The 20,139-nt window shown below is 25.4% G+C and overlaps 1 protein-coding gene across 2 annotated transcripts in view; it reads right to left on the reverse strand.

The window, feature by feature from the left end:
- LOC107451872 (protein tumorous imaginal discs, mitochondrial) overlaps window positions 1-20,139 on the reverse strand; it is a 37,114-nt gene that overhangs the window by 11,400 nt on the left and 5,575 nt on the right. Inside the window, exons 4-10 of one of the 2 annotated variants that reach the window (XM_071182622.1) lie at window positions 19,503-19,718; window positions 18,352-18,504; window positions 15,611-15,758; window positions 12,131-12,195; window positions 8,174-8,302; window positions 6,200-6,315; window positions 1,141-1,235 (exon numbers count right to left, since the gene is read on the reverse strand). In XM_071182622.1, coding sequence (XP_071038723.1) covers window positions 1,141-1,235; window positions 6,200-6,315; window positions 8,174-8,302; window positions 12,131-12,195; window positions 15,611-15,758; window positions 18,352-18,504; window positions 19,503-19,718 — 922 coding nt within the window. The remainder of the gene's footprint in view (window positions 1-1,140; window positions 1,236-6,199; window positions 6,316-8,173; window positions 8,303-12,130; window positions 12,196-15,610; window positions 15,759-18,351; window positions 18,505-19,502; window positions 19,719-20,139) is intronic. The other variant, XM_071182621.1, reaches the window with a different exon arrangement.

Here is a 20,139-nt window from a genome sequence, read left to right on the forward strand (position 1 = left end):
AGCTACGGATTAGTTTCAAAGGAGGACGGTTACATTGTTAGACAAGCCGTTCTCGGCGACGGGTAAAATTTCCGATTTTTTTCGAGCCCTGAAAAATGTTGTTCAATAGAGTAAACAAATTTTACAATATGCAAAAAAATAATAGTAAATTTGTGTTTTATACTAACATGTTAAGTCAAAATCAATATTTCCTTAAACTTGACAAACCATTTTACTTTTAAGTAAGTTTTTATAAAAATTTCTCCTCAATATCCAACTTTTTCTCTAAATAACAAGGGATAAAATCTGGGTCAAAAGAAATTGAAATAATGTAAATAATTTAATGCTTAGAAGTCTTAAAAATAATCTGAAATTTAAAAATTAATTTTAAAAATAATGGAGAAATAGAAAAAAAAGTAAAATTTGCTGCTTTCTGTTTAGAAAACTAGCAGTTCGTTTTCTCTTATCGAATGTCAAAATTAACTATATAACTGATAATACTACTAACTGAAGAACTATAAAATGCTTTGAAATGACTGCCAATTGCAACAACATTGCCGTACAGTCTAAGGACAAAATTAATAGAAGCCTGTGATAAGATTTCAATTGGAACATGTCCTGACATACAACAGAAAACATGATTTTATTTTAATTTCCATCTGTTCATTGTATTGTCATATGTTCATTAATTTAATAATTTTACTAAAATTAACTTTTACTATAATTTGATGGAAAAAAATTAGTTTCCTAAGCAATCTGAAATAAATTCTACTTTTCTATCCCCTTTCATTTTTTATTTAATTTATTTTTTAAACCCTCAGTCATTTTTGGAACACCTAATTCGAGAAATAAAATTATTATATTAAAATAAAAGTCACAAATAAATTAAGTAAAATTCTATGTTCCGATAGTTTATAAAATTATTAAGTTTATAACTGGATGTATATAAATGATTATAAATTGTATAAACATATATTAAATACAGTACAATAAATAAATGCAACAATTAATAAATGTAAATAATAATGAATAAATATAAATAATTATGAATATAATAAATAAAAAAAATAAATGTTAATACAATAAATAAATATAAATTATATTACCATATAATAAATAATACAATTTATATTTATCTATATACAGACTATCAATCCTTACTTTGAGAAGATGAAATTCCACTTATAGTGCCTGGAGTATCTTTTTCTAATTCAGCATAAGACTTGATTAGATGATACTGTACTCCATCAAGCTTCCTAAAATAAAAAGGCAAAAAATATTATATGGCTGTTTAAATAAAAAATATAAAAATGTATTCATAAAGCCTAAAACATAGCATTATGCATACTGAAGCTTTTTCAATAATAAGATTTAAATACCTAGTTATGTCAATGAAACTTATATTTTAATATAAGATATTTAAAATTAACAAAAAGCATGCTTACTATCTGAAAGAATAACAAATAATATATTTTTAAGAAATTTGTATATCAAATTAAATATTTCATTATAATTCATTAAAAAATGCAAAATAATGAAAAATTTTAAATACTAGGATCAAGTAAGTTCAATTTCTGGATCAGTATATTAAAACGGAATTTCTGAACTTGAAATAAAATTGATTTTGGTAAATGTTAAGCTTAACAGTTATTTATTTGAAAATTATTAAGTACATTTTAGAGATGCTAACTACTAAAGAGTTGTCCCAATTAAAGCTATTTTATAATTAATTTTTATATTTCTTTAATTCAGCAAAAACTAAAATATGCATTAATTTGCTGTTGAAAACTACAAAATAATGCAAATTTCTGATCTTTCTAATGTTCCTTGTTTTCAATTTACTTATTTTTATTTTATTTGTAAACTTTAAAACAAAACTTTTACATTTTCACAACTAAAAAAAATAAAATCTTTAATTCTTTAGATAGGAATAATATTTTCACAGATAAAAATTTAGACATTCATGAAGAAATAAAGTAATCGTGAAGAAGTATAATACATGAGAAAAATAGTACTTTTTTTTACCTCTAATTGTTAATTTTCCTGGAAATATTGAAGCATATTTTATTGTTTGAAAGATATGTAACATTCAGAACATCAATTAGTTATTTTAGTTTACCTTTTAATATAAATGATGAAAAGGAAAGATTGATGAAAAATAAAACAGCTCATCAACCACAAAATATTTTAACAGGTTTCCAACTAAATCAAAAATAATAATAAAAAAAAGCAGTAAAAAGTTAATAACAAAAAAGACATATTAAGAAAGGTGATGAATGTAAATACAAACAAGACTTAAAACTACAACAATTATAATAAAAAGTCTAACAAATGATTTACATTTTTATAATATAGGTCTGGTAGTGAGCAAAAGAAAAAAATGAGAACAGTTTTACAGATCACGAACTGTAAAGAATTGGATTACTTAAAGAAAAAATTTAATATTCCTTGAGGAATCATTTTTTGGAACCATGAATACTGGTTTCCTTTTGGAAACTGAATTTCAAGAGGAATTATTTTTCTACCAAGTGAAGAGGTAGGAAAAACGAGATTCCTTTAATAAATATTATTAGAATGCCAATGTTAAACTGTTTCCTGTTTGCATACATTTATAATTAAACAATTAACAGTAGTCTAATTTCCACTCTAATTTTTTAAAGGGAATATTCAATAAGGAGAATGAAATCTAAGTCATAATCAGAAAAAAAAATACAATATAAAAATCATTAAAATTCCCAATCTAAATAAGACCAAAAAAATTAAAAAAATAAATAATAAAAAATTTGTTAAAAGCAATTCATAAAGTTGGCAAAAAAAATAATGTTAAACTAAGATTTAGAAATTAATTAAACAAAATCAAAAAATTTAATTCTAGATATTATTGTACATTAAATTTGAAACTTATTTATAATAAATGGATATTTAAGCTAAATGTAGCTTAAATTAGATTAAATAATAGATTTCATTACATTTAGAGTGAACTTAATAGCTCAAATCCAAATTAACCCATTTCATGATGACTCAAGTTTTAAGTTATTTGAAAAGGGTCTTAATGATTTAAGCATCATTATATTTAAGTTTGAATTTAGAAGATATTTTTAAGAATAAATTTTTCTTCAGTTTTTTTCCTTTTTTTCAATTAATAATTATTTATTCATTGTTGTAGAAAAATATATTTCTCTCACAAGATCTTCATTTTATAGCTTGCAAGTTGTCTTAAAATCAGTATTAAAAAGTATTAAGTATTTAAGTATTAAAAAAAATGAAGAAATAAATAAAAGTAAAGGAATAAATGTTGCACAAGATATAAATTTTATACTTATATTGAAACTTTTAAAAATATGAAAGATTCAAAATAAATATAAAAAAAATTCCTGTCTGAAATGTTATATGATATAAGGCTATCATTATATATTATTAACAGGCAAAATTACTTCTATTTCATTGTTTTTGATTGTGTTGCACATTCTATATTCCTAAGATAATATGTTTGTTTCGTTTCAAGCACAATAGACTGTTTCAATTTCAGGTAATCGGAACAATTAACATATCAACCAAATGTTCTTACTTAAAATTATAATTATATATTTTACAAACAAAAATTACATTAAAAAAAAGAAAGAATTTTAAGCAAAGAAAAACAATGATGAATGCAAAGCATTCTCAGAGACTAGCGAATGATTAACAATAAAAAATTGATAAAGTGTTCCACACTGGTATATTTTCAGATAAAAAAAAATTTCACTCCTAAAATTGATTGTGACTCGCAGAAGTAGAAGCTATCAATTATGTAATCAAAGAAACTAAAAATAAGTAGAAACCATAAATTGTATTCACAATAATATTTAATAGTATGTGTAACTGTACACATGAACTTAAATTTCATGAAGGCAGCAATTTCATATATTTATGCATTATTTTTTAAATAATTATTATTCGTTGGCTGTAGAAATATTATTAATTATTAATTTCAATACTTTATTTTCTAACATTCAATTTATTAGGGGTGATTTATTAGAAATGAAACCTAACTCATCGTTTTTTATGTAACATTCCCACTTGTAAGTTCCTTGTAGAAATTATAAAAACGTTTTTCTGATGAAAACATGTTTTTAAATTAAATACAATCTGAATTTCCAACAGAACATATCAAAAACTATATCAAAATTACTTTCTACCTCCTGCACAATTACTTTCTAAGTTTGCACAAATCAAAAATATTTTTGATTTGTACATACAGCATATTACAAAATTAAAAATAAAATAAACACAAAATTAAATATGTGTATGTAAATATTGTGAATGTACTTATGTGTAATGTAGCATTGTCCTTATGATCCATCATATTTTGTGAACAATTGTCATACAAAAGAACAAAGGTGAAATTTTGGAAGCAACAAATAAGTAAACTTGTACTAATTAGGATAGTGTAAATTAGAATACATTATATCATCTAAAAAAATACTGTATGTTTTAGTGGTTAAGTATTAACATTCTATTAGACAACATAAAAAATATAAAATGTTTCACATTTAAATTTAATACTTATAGCAGATAAAAGCCTTTATAATAAATTTATATGACAACAAAATATTAAAAATTATATTTCAGAAATGAATATTAAAACGTATTTCGTTTTTGCTCTTTTAAAAAAGAAATATGAGAAAATATCACATGAAAAAATATCAAAATCGATCCTTATTTACATTCTGCATTTTACATTAAAATCTATTTTTCTTAACCATCCAATAAAATCTATTACTCCTGAAACACTAAAACCTGTTAATGATTGGCTAAATCTGACTCTCCATCCCCTTTTGAGCACATCTTTCGGCATAACAGAAATGTTTTGCTTCTTTGGAAACTTGATATCTTGATGTTCATGGTATTGTTTTAGGAAAGAAAGGAGTCTCAGATTCTATTTACAGGTTTCCTGGAGGAAAGACGATTCCTATTTCTTGAAAATCATAGTAGGGTTCCAGACTACTTTTCAAAAGTGCAAACTATGAATGAATTATCTCCACTTAATTGAAAATAAATTTTATAACAAAAGAATGAGGGAATATACTATTTTTAATTTCAAAATTAAATGGTTTAGAATAGAAAGTTCATTAAGATTCAAGCCTAATTTTATAAAAGGAGAACTCAACAACTCATAATATTTTTAGTACAATATATAGAAAATTTTTATACTGTTCCATTCAAAAAATAAGCAGCATTAATTAGTTAATAATTCCACATACCAATAATCAATTAAAATTTACAGTCAGGTTTAAGACTTCCTTAATCAGATGATTTTAAAGTAGGGTTTTAATGATTTCAAAAAGAAAACACAGTAAATATGACCCTTTACATTATGTACAAAAGTAATGATAGCAATAACTGTTTTTAAAATCACCAATTAAAAACTCAATGATATGATTACTGTATTGTTGATTGAGATTGAGCTTATCTTAAAATCAAATGAAAGAGACGAATCAATAATTGCTAAACTACATAACACCACCCTACAAGATTTTTTTTTGCATTTGCTGAAATTAATGAATATCTGACCTTTGAATTCATCATCATGAAAATTTGAAAACATAAAATTGATAAATGAGTTTCTTATTCATTAAATAACTGAATGCCAAAAAAGTTTGAAACAAGGAATTTTGCAGGTAAGCTAAGCTATAAGCCCGAACATTGTATATATTAAGTGAATGAACCTTAAGTTTGAACAATCAAATTTTGAGATGTTTGCTCGCGTAATAATTTGAATAAAACAGTGTCAGATTGAAAGATAAATTTTCTAATTTTTCGATGCGAATAGATTATTTCAAAATTCACAATTGTTTACCTAGAATATGGAATGTTCTGAACACACAAAAAAAAATCAGGAATATCAGAACAAAAAGTTAAAAAAACAGGACAAATAAGGAAGCAATGTTTTATCAGGAACGCTGTGTTATATTAACATATTTAAATTAATTTGATATATGTTCGGATGAGATAATGTATGTGAAAGTAAAAAAAAGGATACTGAAATTTATTAGAAAATTTGCAATGAATATTAATATGCTAAAACATTAACATAACATAATCATTCGCTATAATCTGAAAATATATATTAAAAAAATGAAATAAAAAACTTTAAAAAAAAAACAGAAAAACTTCAGAAAATTTCTTAATACATTAAAAAAAAAAAGCATTTTTAGAATATAAAGACGAGATTTCTTACCCTGGAACACTAATCTTTATGTGCACATAATGATCTCCGTTTCCATATCCTGTAGTATTCTTAATCCCTTTATTGGGAAATCTAAACACTTTGTGTGAAGGGGTACCAGGAGGAATCTAAAACAAAATTAACTACATTTCAAAAATAAGTTTTTCTTTTTTTTCTTGAAGTCAAATTGATTAATATTCATTTAGATGACAAGAAAAAAATGAATCAGGAAAAGTCAAGTAGATAAGATTAGCTGATTCAATGCCATGAAAGATTATATTTGTTTATTTCACCTTAACTTTTCTGCATCATGTGAACCAGTTATAAGTTTATTAGTACAGGAAGGTTAATATTTTGACTTTTGTCACCAGTTTTCATTTAAACAGTTTAAAACAAGTTTCCAAACACATCTATATCACTAACATTATCCACTTGTAAGATGAAATAATCACAATGTACACAATGAAATAATCAGCTTTTATACATATAAACCATTAATAAACTGAAAATTTCACAATTATCACTTTGCACTACTTTTACACTTACAAACCCATTTCATAAGACAGCAACTGTAGGAAGCAACAATTAGAAATGAAAATACATAGTTCTAATTTAAAAAGATTTTTTTTTAAAATAAAAATAGACACACTGTGCACCAAATTATTATTAAAATTTGATAATTTCCCTAAAAAAATGGAAAGCCATAATTAAGCCTTACAAATGTTTTCATACCAAAAATCTAGAAAAAAAAATTAACAGTCTTAATAAGACATTTAATACATCAATTGGCAACATTTATATATGATTGATGCTCATTATTATTACTATTCTTTTACATTGCTCAATATCAATGATTTTTAATTGCTGGATTGAATTGATGATTGTTGGATATTATATTATAAGATTTCAAATACTAAATGAAAATAGAAAAAAAAAATGAAAAAACCTTTAAAATAAAACTCATTTTCAACAGACAATAACTGTAAATGATCCAAGTTCCCTAGTTGTGATACTACAAAAAAGTTCTCCCTAAGTGCTTTTAGAAGGAAGGTCACCCTGTCTGCCCTTTGATGCACCTTCTTGTCCTTTTGGAAAAATACCCTGCCTTCCCTTAAGAACACGGCTTTTTTATTCATACGCCATTTTAAACCGATTCACTGTTGAATAATTACACATTGGCAAAATGATCTGAGTTTATTGGTTTAATTCTGATTACTATTGCAAATATTTATTTTGTTAGGATTATTTTCAACTGGTTCAATATTTTTAAAAGTCTCTCTTTTTTCAGGGAGATGGGAGTAAATTAATAAATTAATTTTTTAAGTGATTTCAAATTTATTTCAAATAAATACCTTTTTTTTAAATAAAAAAACGCACCTTTAAATGTTTATTTTCTCATAATTTTCAGTTTAAATTATAGAAAAAAAGCTTTCAAGTTGTTTATCAATTAATAATTTTTTTTTTTAGTTAATTTTTTTGAAAATAAATTTTGCACAGTAATTGTCTTCTAGCATGCCGTTAATTATTTTTTATAACAACAAATTTTTCTCTTATTTTGTTGATGAGTAACAATTACTTTTTCAAATAATTACATAAAATAGTATAAGAGGGTAATTTAAATATTTTTGGCGATCAAATACAGTTATTAAATAATATTTCCTATTTTGAGAAACTTTTGCGGTGTTAATTGATGATGCCCTTTCAAAACTCAAAGTGTCCTTTTCTGTGAGGAAGCACTCTGCTCTCTTTCTTATTCCTAGGGAGAACTGTGGCAAGAGCTGATTATAGAATATATATCTAAAAAAATAACTTTGCAAATCGAAAAGAAGTTGTTTTGACATCATTCAAAAATATGTTAGAACAGGCCAAGTAATTAATCTGCCATCATAGGAAAAAAAGTCAGCATGTTTTAGTATATTTCAATAATTTTTGTCCTATCAAACAAAATTAGTAAGCAAAATTAGAAGAAAATTTTTTTTTACAAACTTTTAATACAATGTCTTCATATAAGCCTTGTATTTTAGTTTCTCCACCAAAAAATGCTTGAGAAACAGAAATAGTAGCTTCTGTATGAATATCAGAACCATCACGGCGAAAATATTTGCTCTCTTGAACCTAAATATGAAATTAAATTCAGAACATGGAAGAAAAAAAAAAATTTTGCACAATAAAAATAAATTTGACACAAATAAAACTCATTTATTTATATTTTAAAAAAAAAGTAAACATGTTAAGTCAACATGCAAGAAATAATTATTTATTAATAGAATTTAAAAACAATAATAGTCTTTAAAAAAAATTCAATATCTGTACTAGCTTGCTGGAAGAATTTATGTATGTATATACACATGCATAAACATTTATGTATATGTATGAACATATTCTTAACATAAATGCTTTACATGGTTAGTCAAGCACATAAAATTGCATATATATACATACAGTATACTATCGATATCTCAATCTTCTTTATCTCGAAAACTTGTTAATTCTACTTTTAAGAACATATTTAGTTCTGAAACTGTTATCTCAAAATTTTTCCAGGGGGGTTTCAATTTTGAAATATCGAGAGTATATCATATGTATATATATATTAATTTTTTTGATTAAAAAAATCATTATTTTAGTAGTATCTAAAATCCAAAATTTATATTTAAAATATTTCTTTGAATAAAGAATTTTATCCAATCCATTGTTTAATTGTTACTTTAGCACTATATTTTTTTTTTACGATTTGTATCAAAGCAATTCTTTTTCTTTTCTTGTTGCAGAATTACTTTACATATAGAAATTATACTCAAGCACTAGAACTGAAGAATTAAGATTTTGGCAACGTAATCATAACACTATCATGGTATGTTTTGTTTTAATTTTTATATTACAAAATTTTGAATTTTTGCTTTTTTATAGTATTTGGCAATTATATTCCTGTAATAAACTCAATCCTCAATTACATAACAAATTAAGAGTCAAAAAATGCTATAAATTTGTCTAGTTTTCAACAATTAACTGTATTTGATTTTTAAAATAAAATATCAATAAATTATATGAGCCACTTGATACATTAGTAACATAATACATTGTAAAATTTTTTTTAAAAAGTGCAATTACTTGCACGGAACGGTGCTGGGTGTGGTATACATTAGCCTGCACAGACTATGTCTTTAAGTAATTATAAGTATGAGAACAAAATTAAAATGCACATAGTGCCAGCATTTACAAAAATCTTTATGAACAGAAAAATAAAAAAACTTAGCTGATGGAATGAGAAAAATTTAGAACTGACAAGCTGACGCTAAAAGGCACATGTTACTTCCAAGTCACATTTCCTCATCATAAATTTAGTACATAATAATAAACATTTAAAAAAAATCTCAAATTGAAATAAATTATTAAAAATTTGCATATGCAGGGTATCTGCTACATTTTAGATTTCTAAATTCAAATTTTTTTCATGACTAATTCCAAGAATTAACGAAGTTACTATCGAAGTTACTATCTTAACGAAGTTACTATCTTCTCCAACAAAAACACAACAATAAATTTAAAAGAGCATTATAACAATATTCATTGAAATGATAGGAATAACCAAAAACTGTTATACTCTGCATCTTCATATTTATAGATTTTAAATTTAAGAAACAGAGTAAAGAAAGAGTTGAAGCAATAAAATAGCTGAAAAAAATACAAAAGCAAATAATTTTTTTCTTTCTGCAGAATTACATTCTAAAGATACTTTTCTTGTTCATCGGAAAGGAAAGAAATACTCCTGATTTTTCCGTTTTCATTTCAGAATGAAATTTTAAACAAATCAAAAAAATTACTGGTTCGATTCAGCTAGAATTTTAAATTGATAAAATAAAAAAATAAATAATAACAAAAATTCTGAAATCACAGAAGTTTAAAAGATAATTCGCTCTAGAAATTATGTTTTTTCTTTCTTTTTTTGAAAGAACACGATAAAAACAATTTATATTTTAACCAAATATGACTGTGAGAGTGGATTTTGTTACAAATTCAGATACTTGGAACACCGTAAAATTGGGGGGGGGGTGTGTAAATTCCATTTTTAAAATTAGATTTTTCAACGACCTAAATCCATGACTTTTCATGACTTTTTTTAAGAAAATAGTTAAAATCATGACATTTCATGACAAATTTTGTTCAATACCGAAATCCATGACTTTCCATTTGTGCGGATACCTTGCATATAGTTGGTGGCAATTTTTAATCTGAGCATTGTATTTTTTTAATATTTTCTAACAAGGAATATTAAAGACGTGCATGTTTTTGCAAAATAGCGGTCAAAAAATGATAAACGGTTGAATTGATTGCAAAAAAATCAACATCCAAGGATTTGCGTAATTAAAAGAAAGTATGTTCCAACAGCCGAGAGTAAAAAAAAAACAATTTGACTCTCAATAATTCGCAGCCACATTAGAATTTTTCATGTCAGCAAAATGCAGATCCCTGCTTGATGAATCACGATAGGGGGGAAAAGATAACGATAATCGCCACAATAATCATTATTTACTTAAAAGTAGAGAAAAATGTTTTTTGGACAAACTTTCGTCAATATCCTCAAGCAGTCATCAACATCTGGTCACAAGAATTGTTCTTGAGGTGTACTCGACACCATGTATACATCAGGAGCAATACTCATCACACACATACTGCATATATAGTAATTTCAGATACCTCAACAAAAAAAATGACAATCCAAACATTGGATCAATAATGATTGCATGACATCAATGTCTCTCCCAATTTTACTAAACACTAGTATCAAATCAGACTTTTTTTTAAATCAGAAAATTAAGCGTGCACTTCACATTTGAAAAAAGAAATTTCACATTTACAGCAGCATAACTTACTTGCTTTGATGAAAAAGTTTCCAATATAAAAGTTCTCAACCTATAGGTATCTCAAGTATCAAGCATCTAAGTATCATAGGTATCTAAGTATCTCAAGTTGTAAACAAATGGAATTTTGATAAGTTAAAAAGAATATGACTTTTTTTAACAAATAATATTTGAATTTTAATTTGAAATTTTTTTCTTAAAAACGACGAAGATATACTTTTCTGATATAAATAAGAAAACTAGATACCTCATTTGATTTGTTGACTTTTGCTGTGCTTGGCTGCTTACCTCAATTATAAATTTCCTGATTGTAAAAATTGGTCAATTGTGTATTTTCCCAGACTGCATTAAATTTTGTGTAGAATGTTTCTTTAAAAAATTAGCTTGTTTTGGTTATGTTCATTTTACATTTCACTTTTACTACCATAGAGGACTTCTGCTCAGATCAGTGATTAATTCATACTGACTTTATTTCTACAGCTAATGCGTAGAGAGATCTGAATTGTTTTTTTACATTTAAATTGACATAGCATCTGTGTGCCAGCATAGTGGTGATAGATATGTCATATGTCTCTTCCTTTTTATTTTTGTAAGTTACAGTTTTTTCAAAATATTTAACAATAATAACAATATTATTAGATACTTAACAACATATATCAATTATTTACATTCAATATTTTAAGAGAATAGCTTTCTCGAAAGAGCGTGTGTAACATTACCAGTGTAATGCTACACACACCAGTGTAGCATTATGAGATTCTTGATTGGTCAAAACATTACAATTATAAATGATTTATCACTTTTAAATAAATATTATTACTCTTAGATAGTTTATTAGCACAGCTTTGATAACCCGTAAAACAGTTACATATTAACTAATTTAAGCAATACCTAATGTTGAAAATTATAAATTAGACAGTTTATTTAAATATAATTAGTTTAAAAGGTACTAAACATAGCATTAATCATAACAATCTTTCTATATTTAAATATACCATGTAAACACCAAATGATTTCTTTTAATTCTATATACACAAATTATAAAAACTCCCAGTTTTAAGAAAAGAAAATGAATATGTACCCTAAAAGTTACTAAAATTTCTTGAAGTCCACTTTTTACTCTAACAGTCTGCCCATCTTCAACACCTAAAAAAGTTATTCAGATATTAATCATAAGATACACAACAGACATATTTTATTCCAGAAATTAGGGAATGTTTGAATTCTGAAACAATTTTTTTTAACATGTTTTATACAATAAAAAAAATAATAATAAAAACATTTGTCCACATTTTTAATCTTTCAACACAATGATAATGATTTTAAACTATACCAACATATTCCTTTTTATTCTGAAAAAAAAATTTCATTGCAATGTCAATCGCATACTTCATCCCACACTTATATTTTATACCTTTTGCAGAAGTTATACTAAAAATTAAAAATTTTCTCACCAAAATTTTTTTTCTAATATGAATGCATGAAAAACATTGATAAGAAAAAGAGTAAACTCAAATACTGATTTAAATTCTGATCTGGAATAATATTCAGTGCCATGACTTTACAGTTATTCACAAGACTGAAAAGCACAAATATATTTAGAAAAAAGTTTCACTGTAAGAACAAAAATAGAGTAATTTATAGTTGTAAATGAAGTTGCATTTTAATTTGGAAGATTTTGTGATAACTTTGTTAGATGCTCTCCATTTTCCAGAAAAGTGCATTTAACCATTCACATGACTTAAAAGAAGTGGGTGAAATATAAATTAATTTTAATTATATATACGGATAACTCTTATCCAAGTTTTCGGTTGAAGATAAGCCAGTATAGCTTTACATATTGCTTGTTGAGAACACAAAACATTCATTCTTAAGCATTGCATCTCATATCATCTAATTGTCGAAATGAAAGATATATTGATAATTCATCTGCCACATGTATGATGAATGGAGATTAGAATAGTCCATATTTTATCATTAGTATTAGAAATATACCCAGATATGACATTGAGTACAGTAAGAGCGCTGATAAAAGTAAATTTCTTTTTCAAATTCACATGTTCTTGAATGACATTAACATACCATTTTTGTTATTCAAAAACACGTTAAAAAATACAAATATAAAATACACACTTTTATACTCTTCAAATGATATGTTAACTAACATTTGAAGCATTTCAGTATCTTTTTTTTTCTAATTTTTTTAGAAAATTTTATATTGCAAATACTACTAAATTTGTAAAATCCCCCAAATGCAAAATGACACTAAGGTTCAGAAAAATAAAATAAAAAAAGATTATATTTCTCAATGGTTTTGGAAATTATAATTTTATAGAATTAAAGTTTTTACAAAAATAATTTAAAGAATCCATGAGTTTTCGCCAAAATAATTAAAAGAATCTATCAGTTTTTGCTAAAATAATTAAAAGAATCTATGAGTTTTTTGCCAAAATAATTAAAAGGATAATTCATAAGATATTTAAAAATCATTACATAGAGTTTATCAATCAGCTCCATTAGTGTTCCATTAACTGAAATAACAATCTGTCAACGCACTGAACAAAAATCAAATAGCAGTACAAATAATAATCAAATAGTAGTGACAAATCAAATTTTGTTTTAAAATAGAAAATTTAGAAAACATATAAAAGTTGATACTGCAATAATTTTGAAATGTGAGTATAAAAAATTGCAAGAAATGCTGATTATATGTAAAAATTAAAAAAATTAATAAACAAGTGTAGCATAGCGTATTAAAAAGAGTCTTTAAAAATTTATAACATGAACAGAAATATAAAAAATTAATCTAGTTATTTATGTTACAAAAATTATCAACAAATACAAAGATGTATTTTCTTTCCAATAACTTTAAATTCCAGGATTTGAAACTTGTTATGTGTGACAGTTAATATTTAATATTGTAAATTGCTCATTAATCTACCCTTAAAATTTAAGGGAAATCACTAAGATGCCAGCTGAGAGCGCTTAAGGGGAAGAAAAATAAAAATATAGATAATATTTGAAAAAACGTAAATGTTATTAAATTTAACTGAACAATTCAGAATTTGTATAAAAAAAAAGTTTGCTAATTCTTCCTTATTCCCCCAGTTGTATTTATTCTTATTAAAAAAAAGGTTTACCGTAATTGTGGAGCACTAGAAAATTAATCTAGAAGGTAAAATTTTAATATGAAAACCTGCAAGAGAGGCATTGCTTTAAAGCATCATGTTGAAGAGAATATCCTTGTTGATATCCTAAATTATTGAAAATAATGAATCAAAAAACTGAAAAATATTATTAATAAAGCTTCTGCATCGAAGAGTTAATGTCATTTTTTCTAACAAATGAATACTAGGTACGTTCATTGATATGTTTTCCATTACATGCTCTTGAAAAAAATATTTGTTTACATAATGAAAAAAAAAACTGAAATTTTTTACGTAATGAAAAAATGAAGAAAATTGAAACTGAAAATTTAATTACATAATGAAAAAAAACTGAAAAATATTATCAATAAAAATTTTGCATCAAAGGATTAATGTCATTTTTTCTAACAAATGAATACTAGGTATGTTCATTAATATGTTTTCCATTACATGCTTTTGAAAAAAATATTTGTTTACATAATGAAAAAAAAAAACTGAAATTTGATTAATGTCATTTTTTCTAACAAATTAATACTAGGTACAGTCCGCAAAAAAAAAAAAGATATCACCCTAAATAACTTTCGTTCTAATGATCGGATTTTCACGAACTAAAAGTCAATCTTAATGGCTCCCGGGGGTGATCTCAAATATACTAATNAGAGTCTTTAAAAATTTATAACATGAACAGAAATATAAGAGATTAATCTAGTTATTTATGTTACAAAAATTATCAACAAATACAAAGATGTATTTTCTTTCCAATAACTTTAAATTCCAGCATTTGAAACTTGGTATGTGTGACATGTTAATATTTAATATTGTAAATTGCTCATTAATCTACCCTTAAAGATTAAGGGAAATCACTAAGATGCCAGCTGAGAGCGTTTAAGGGGAAGAAAAATAAAAATATTGATAATATTTGAAAAAACTTAAATGTTATTAAATTCAACTGTACAATTCAGAACTTGTATAAAAAAAAAAGTTAGCTAATTCTTCCTTATTACCCCAGTTGTATTTATTCTTATTAAAAAAAAGGTTTACCGTAATTGTCGAGCACTAGAAAATTAATTTAGAAGGTAAAACTTTAATATGAAAACCTGCAAGAGAGACATCATTTTACAGCATCATGTAGAAAAGAATATACTTGTTAAGATCCTAAACTTATAAAAAAATAATGAAAAAAATATGAAAGATATAATTAATAAAAATTCTACAAGAGAGAGCTAATGTCATCTTTTCTAACAAATGAATACTAGGTACGTTCATTGATATGTTTTCCATTACATGCATTTGAAAAAAATATTTGTTTACGTAAGAATTATATTAGGGCATATATTTTGCAGACAAACTTGCTCAATGGACGTATAAAAATTAATATACATTTTTAACTCTGTAAATATTAGTAAAAAACATACCAGGTGGCACATTTACAGTTAACCCCTTTTGTTGAACACAAGCTCCTTTGCCAAAACACTCTGTACAGGGAAACCTATTAAACATACCACTTCCATTACATTTACGACAAGTAGTCTTCATTATAAATGGACCAGTGGAAACAGTCTCCTGATAAAAACAATAATAAAATAATTTAGGTTTATTCTATGTTACTTTAATTAAATTAATTATGAATATATTAAACCAATAGCTCATTTCAATTGGGAAAAAATAAATGCACTTCAAACCTATAAAATAGCAGATAATCAATGTTGACCTAATTGTTTTTAAAACATTCATGTTTTTTAGTTTGGAGTAAATAAGTGTATGTTGCTCTTAAACTTAGAAACCAATAATATTGTAAAACTAAAATACAATATTCTGGAAGAAATTCAATTTTTGGATAATTTAAATGTTTGGTGACTAGAGTGTATGTCACAATGCAAAACCAAAACTTTCAACTTTGATGAACTGTAATACCCAAAATGAATGAGACAGATAAGTTTTGTTGTTCGCACATATCAAATAAAAGAAAGATTATAAAGATCATTAAAAAAAAAAGCAATGCAAATGCCCTAAAATCTGTTATAACAACAAATCAGAATAGCAAAATCAACAATAAATCAGACTGAAAGATGAAATCAACACATTTACCTCATTTGCTTTCATTATGAGTTAAATTAACTGGAATAGAGTACTTTTTTCTGAAGATTTTCAAATAGATTTAGAGTTTTTGAAAGATACAAGAAAGAAAAATGAGATGAAGAGCAAAAGGAAGATTTTTGACGTCATCAATGACATTTAATATTTATTTTAAGCTGTCAAGAAGAAAAATAAAGGACATGCAGACGACAGTGGTGTATTTATTTGAAGTTGCTTCAGGATTCTTAAAAATGGAAGAATTTTACTTTTATAAGAAAGAAGATAACTTAGTCAGTAGTTGCTTTCACAGGGTGCGTAGCCAAATCTTTCAACAAAAAATAACAACCTTTTAAGTACTTTTTAAGCACTCAAAAAATATTTTTCAGCACTATATACATTAATAAAATGCAAAAAAATTTTCAAAGACTTTACACGATCATGATAAAATTACCAGTTTGTGACTTAGAACGGTTTTCTTGATTATATTAGCCATTATAAAAAGATGAAGAGGTGTTTTGATTCGATATCAGACGGTGGAAAATGAAGCCTGAAATTGAGAATATCTTGCAAAATGCAGCAGAGTTTACATGAGGGTGCAAGAATATCGCCAAACCCCCCAACTCAGTAGATGCACATGTGGACTTTCAAGGATTTCATCAAACATGTAAAATGATTGGCGCTTTCACACGCTATCGACTGACGAGACGCCGAAACAGATTGTAATTGAATGAATTGTGAAAACTTTGAATTGAACAATGTGAAAAGCATGCTTTTGCTTAATATGTGGAGAAAATCGACATGGTAAAGAAAAAAATCTTATTTTCAAAAAGGGAAAATGAAGCACTTTTTAAAAACACCCAATGAAAGAGCACCTTAAAGGGCTTTTAAAAAGCGAAAGTCGAAAATAAGCACTTTTAAGCACTTTTTAAAAACGCTACACACCATGTCTCATATAACTTTATAAAAAAGAAGATGAAATTAAAAAAGAAGTGTGACATGTTAAAAGAGAAGATAAAATTGAAATGTTGTTCGGTTTTCCCCTTTCTATATTAATACCAGAATGAATAAAAATGTCTTAATTTTTTCCTGTTTTGGATTGTGTTTTATTAAACAGCCAAAAAATGTACTTCTCTCAAAATTTGTCCCAATGGTGGCAGGATAGTAATTTTTAGCTCGTTAAAAACATACAGATTTTGTTTCAATATTTAACATTTTGACTGTGACTTGAAAAGTTTGGCAATAACGTATTGCCATAAATATGTAAAATATTTATGGCAATTGGTTATAATACATAAAACCTATGGCATATTGGTTTGTAATATGCCATACATTTCTGTGAGTTTTATTCCGGAAATTAGTTAGAGGTATCAAATTTTTTAAAAAAATCAAGTCAACCTTTTAAGTATTTTATACCAGAATTTAATTTTCATACCTTTGTAATACGTATTTATTTTCATAAAGCATATATGGCAAAACAAAAAACAGATAGCATGTATTGAGGAAGCAAAATTTTTACTTTGCTTTGACACAAATGTATCATAATAGAAAAAATTAAACTACAAATATACAGACTCTTAATAAGAACTATTGGATAAATTTACACCACATGAATGAGCAAATAATTTATTTAAGATTCTGTAAAGACCATTAGTGGATTTTAAATTATAATTAAAATAATAAAAACCAATTATAATTGGCACAAAAAAATTACATTTACAGGACACATTTAAAGTTATTTTAATATCAAAAAGCAAATCAAAATCAGCTTCTAAATCATTTTAATAAAATTTAACTTTTAGATATTGTTTTAGAATAAAAATTATATAGTTTTAAATTTACATTCTATATTACTTTCTATATTTTTAAATTTACTTTCTCCATATCTTTACAAAAATGTAAATTATTAGAATCAAAATTTCAACATGTATTTTGCATAATGTGACACTTGACAGCCAATTACGATAAAGTTTGATCAATGAGTCTTTATACTATTCATTAAAGAGACCATCTACCTGGTTTTATTTTCTTACAATAACAAACAAGCCAAAAAATAATGTCGAAATCAGAGATTTGAACGTACCATTCCAGTCGCATTACAGTGATCACAGCGAACCATTTTTGTTCCAGGCACGCAGCAACTGCCGCGACAGGTGGGACACGTGTCAATTACATTCACTTTTACTATTTTCTGAGCACCTCTGGTAGCTTCAAAGAAATCCAAATGTAAATGTACCTGCCAAACATTAAGGAAAAACAATTATCAAAAAATATATTTGATATTTTATCTTATATTTTATCTTTGGAACACATTTGTATGAATAATACTTTAATAAGAAATTTGTACTAAATTATTTATAAAGAAAAATAGTTTCTTGGTAATAAAAAGAAATGGACAAGAAATGGAAATGGCTAAAAATTCTACAAATAAACTAAAAATTATATTTTTTTACATTATCTACAGCATAAAATCTATAGCAAACTTAATATGACTTTTATTAACAAATAATTAGAGACTTTCAGCTCATTTCAGTGTAAATTTTTTGCAATACATCTATTTAAGAATAGTCCTCCTCGAAGGCAAATTTCGCCCAATACTTGATCCAGGAGTTCCCTTGTCTTCTGAATTTGGTTCAAAACTACAAGGCTACGGAGTTGAACATTAGTAGTCGTTAGCCCATAAATTTGGGTCAGCTGTTCAACGACGGTTATAAAATTATAAAAATAAAATACATTTAAGAACATTTTTTGCAAAATTTTCCAAATGTCAAGAAAAATTATCCTAATAATTGTATTATTTCTAAGTTCCATAAGGAGAATACTTTTTAATTTAACTAAGAGGAAAATGCTTATCTCTGAGTCGCATTAAAACTTAGAAGGATAAAAAAAGTTGTTTTTTAAAGAAATATATTCCAGTCTTAAAAGGGATATTTATACTTTTTTTATCATGCGGGGAAGCAACGCATAAAAGACAACCATCTAAAAAATAAATAAATAAAACTATAAACAAATAAACCAAAAAATTATAGCTAATATATAAATATCTACAATATTAAATAAGTAACAAAATTTCAAATACAACAGGTAAAAAGTTACAGAATTAAAAAATACAAAAAATTTTAAAAAATGTGAAAAATTAGTTCATACATTTTAAATATTAAAAGCATTTAACAATTTCAAAATGAAAATGTATATAAAAAACAACATAATAAAAGCTAAATAAACATTACAAACATGTTCAGAAGCTCCATAGCCGAAGTAAGAATCAGTATATTCAAAATCAGACATTCTAGGCTTAAAATTCAAATCACCAAATATTCTGCGAAACAATTCTTCAGGGTCTATATTAGAGTGATAATGAAATTCACTTGAAGTATTACTCCGCTGACCAAACTCAGATTGTGTACCCCATTGGTCATATTCTTTTCGCTTTGTTTCATCACCAAGTATCTAAGAGGGAAAAAACCATATAAATTTTAACTTCAGCTTCATATAAATGTTATAACTTCACATAAATATTAAAATAGTATGTAAAAATTTTAGATTAACCTGCTATTTCAAAGCATCCTCTATACAGGATAGTTTTATTAGCTTCATCACTTTACTTTTTTTTACTGATATGAGATTTAAAACATTATGTTCCTTCATGCACATACATTATTTTTTGGAACATTTTAAAAAACTGTGATTAACCCATTTCAGGCCAAGCATATAAATTTTAAAAAATGTGGTATTATTTTCATTGAAATATGCTTACATTACATTCATTAAGACACACAAAAAATTTCTTGTATAAAAAATTATATTTTATTTAAGAAATAAAATGGGGCGCATAGGCACCATTCACCAAATCAATGAACAAACCCTTTAG

This window comes from Parasteatoda tepidariorum, chromosome 6 (assembly GCF_043381705.1).
Source record: "Parasteatoda tepidariorum isolate YZ-2023 chromosome 6, CAS_Ptep_4.0, whole genome shotgun sequence".
Lineage (NCBI taxonomy): Eukaryota > Metazoa > Arthropoda > Arachnida > Araneae > Theridiidae > Parasteatoda > Parasteatoda tepidariorum.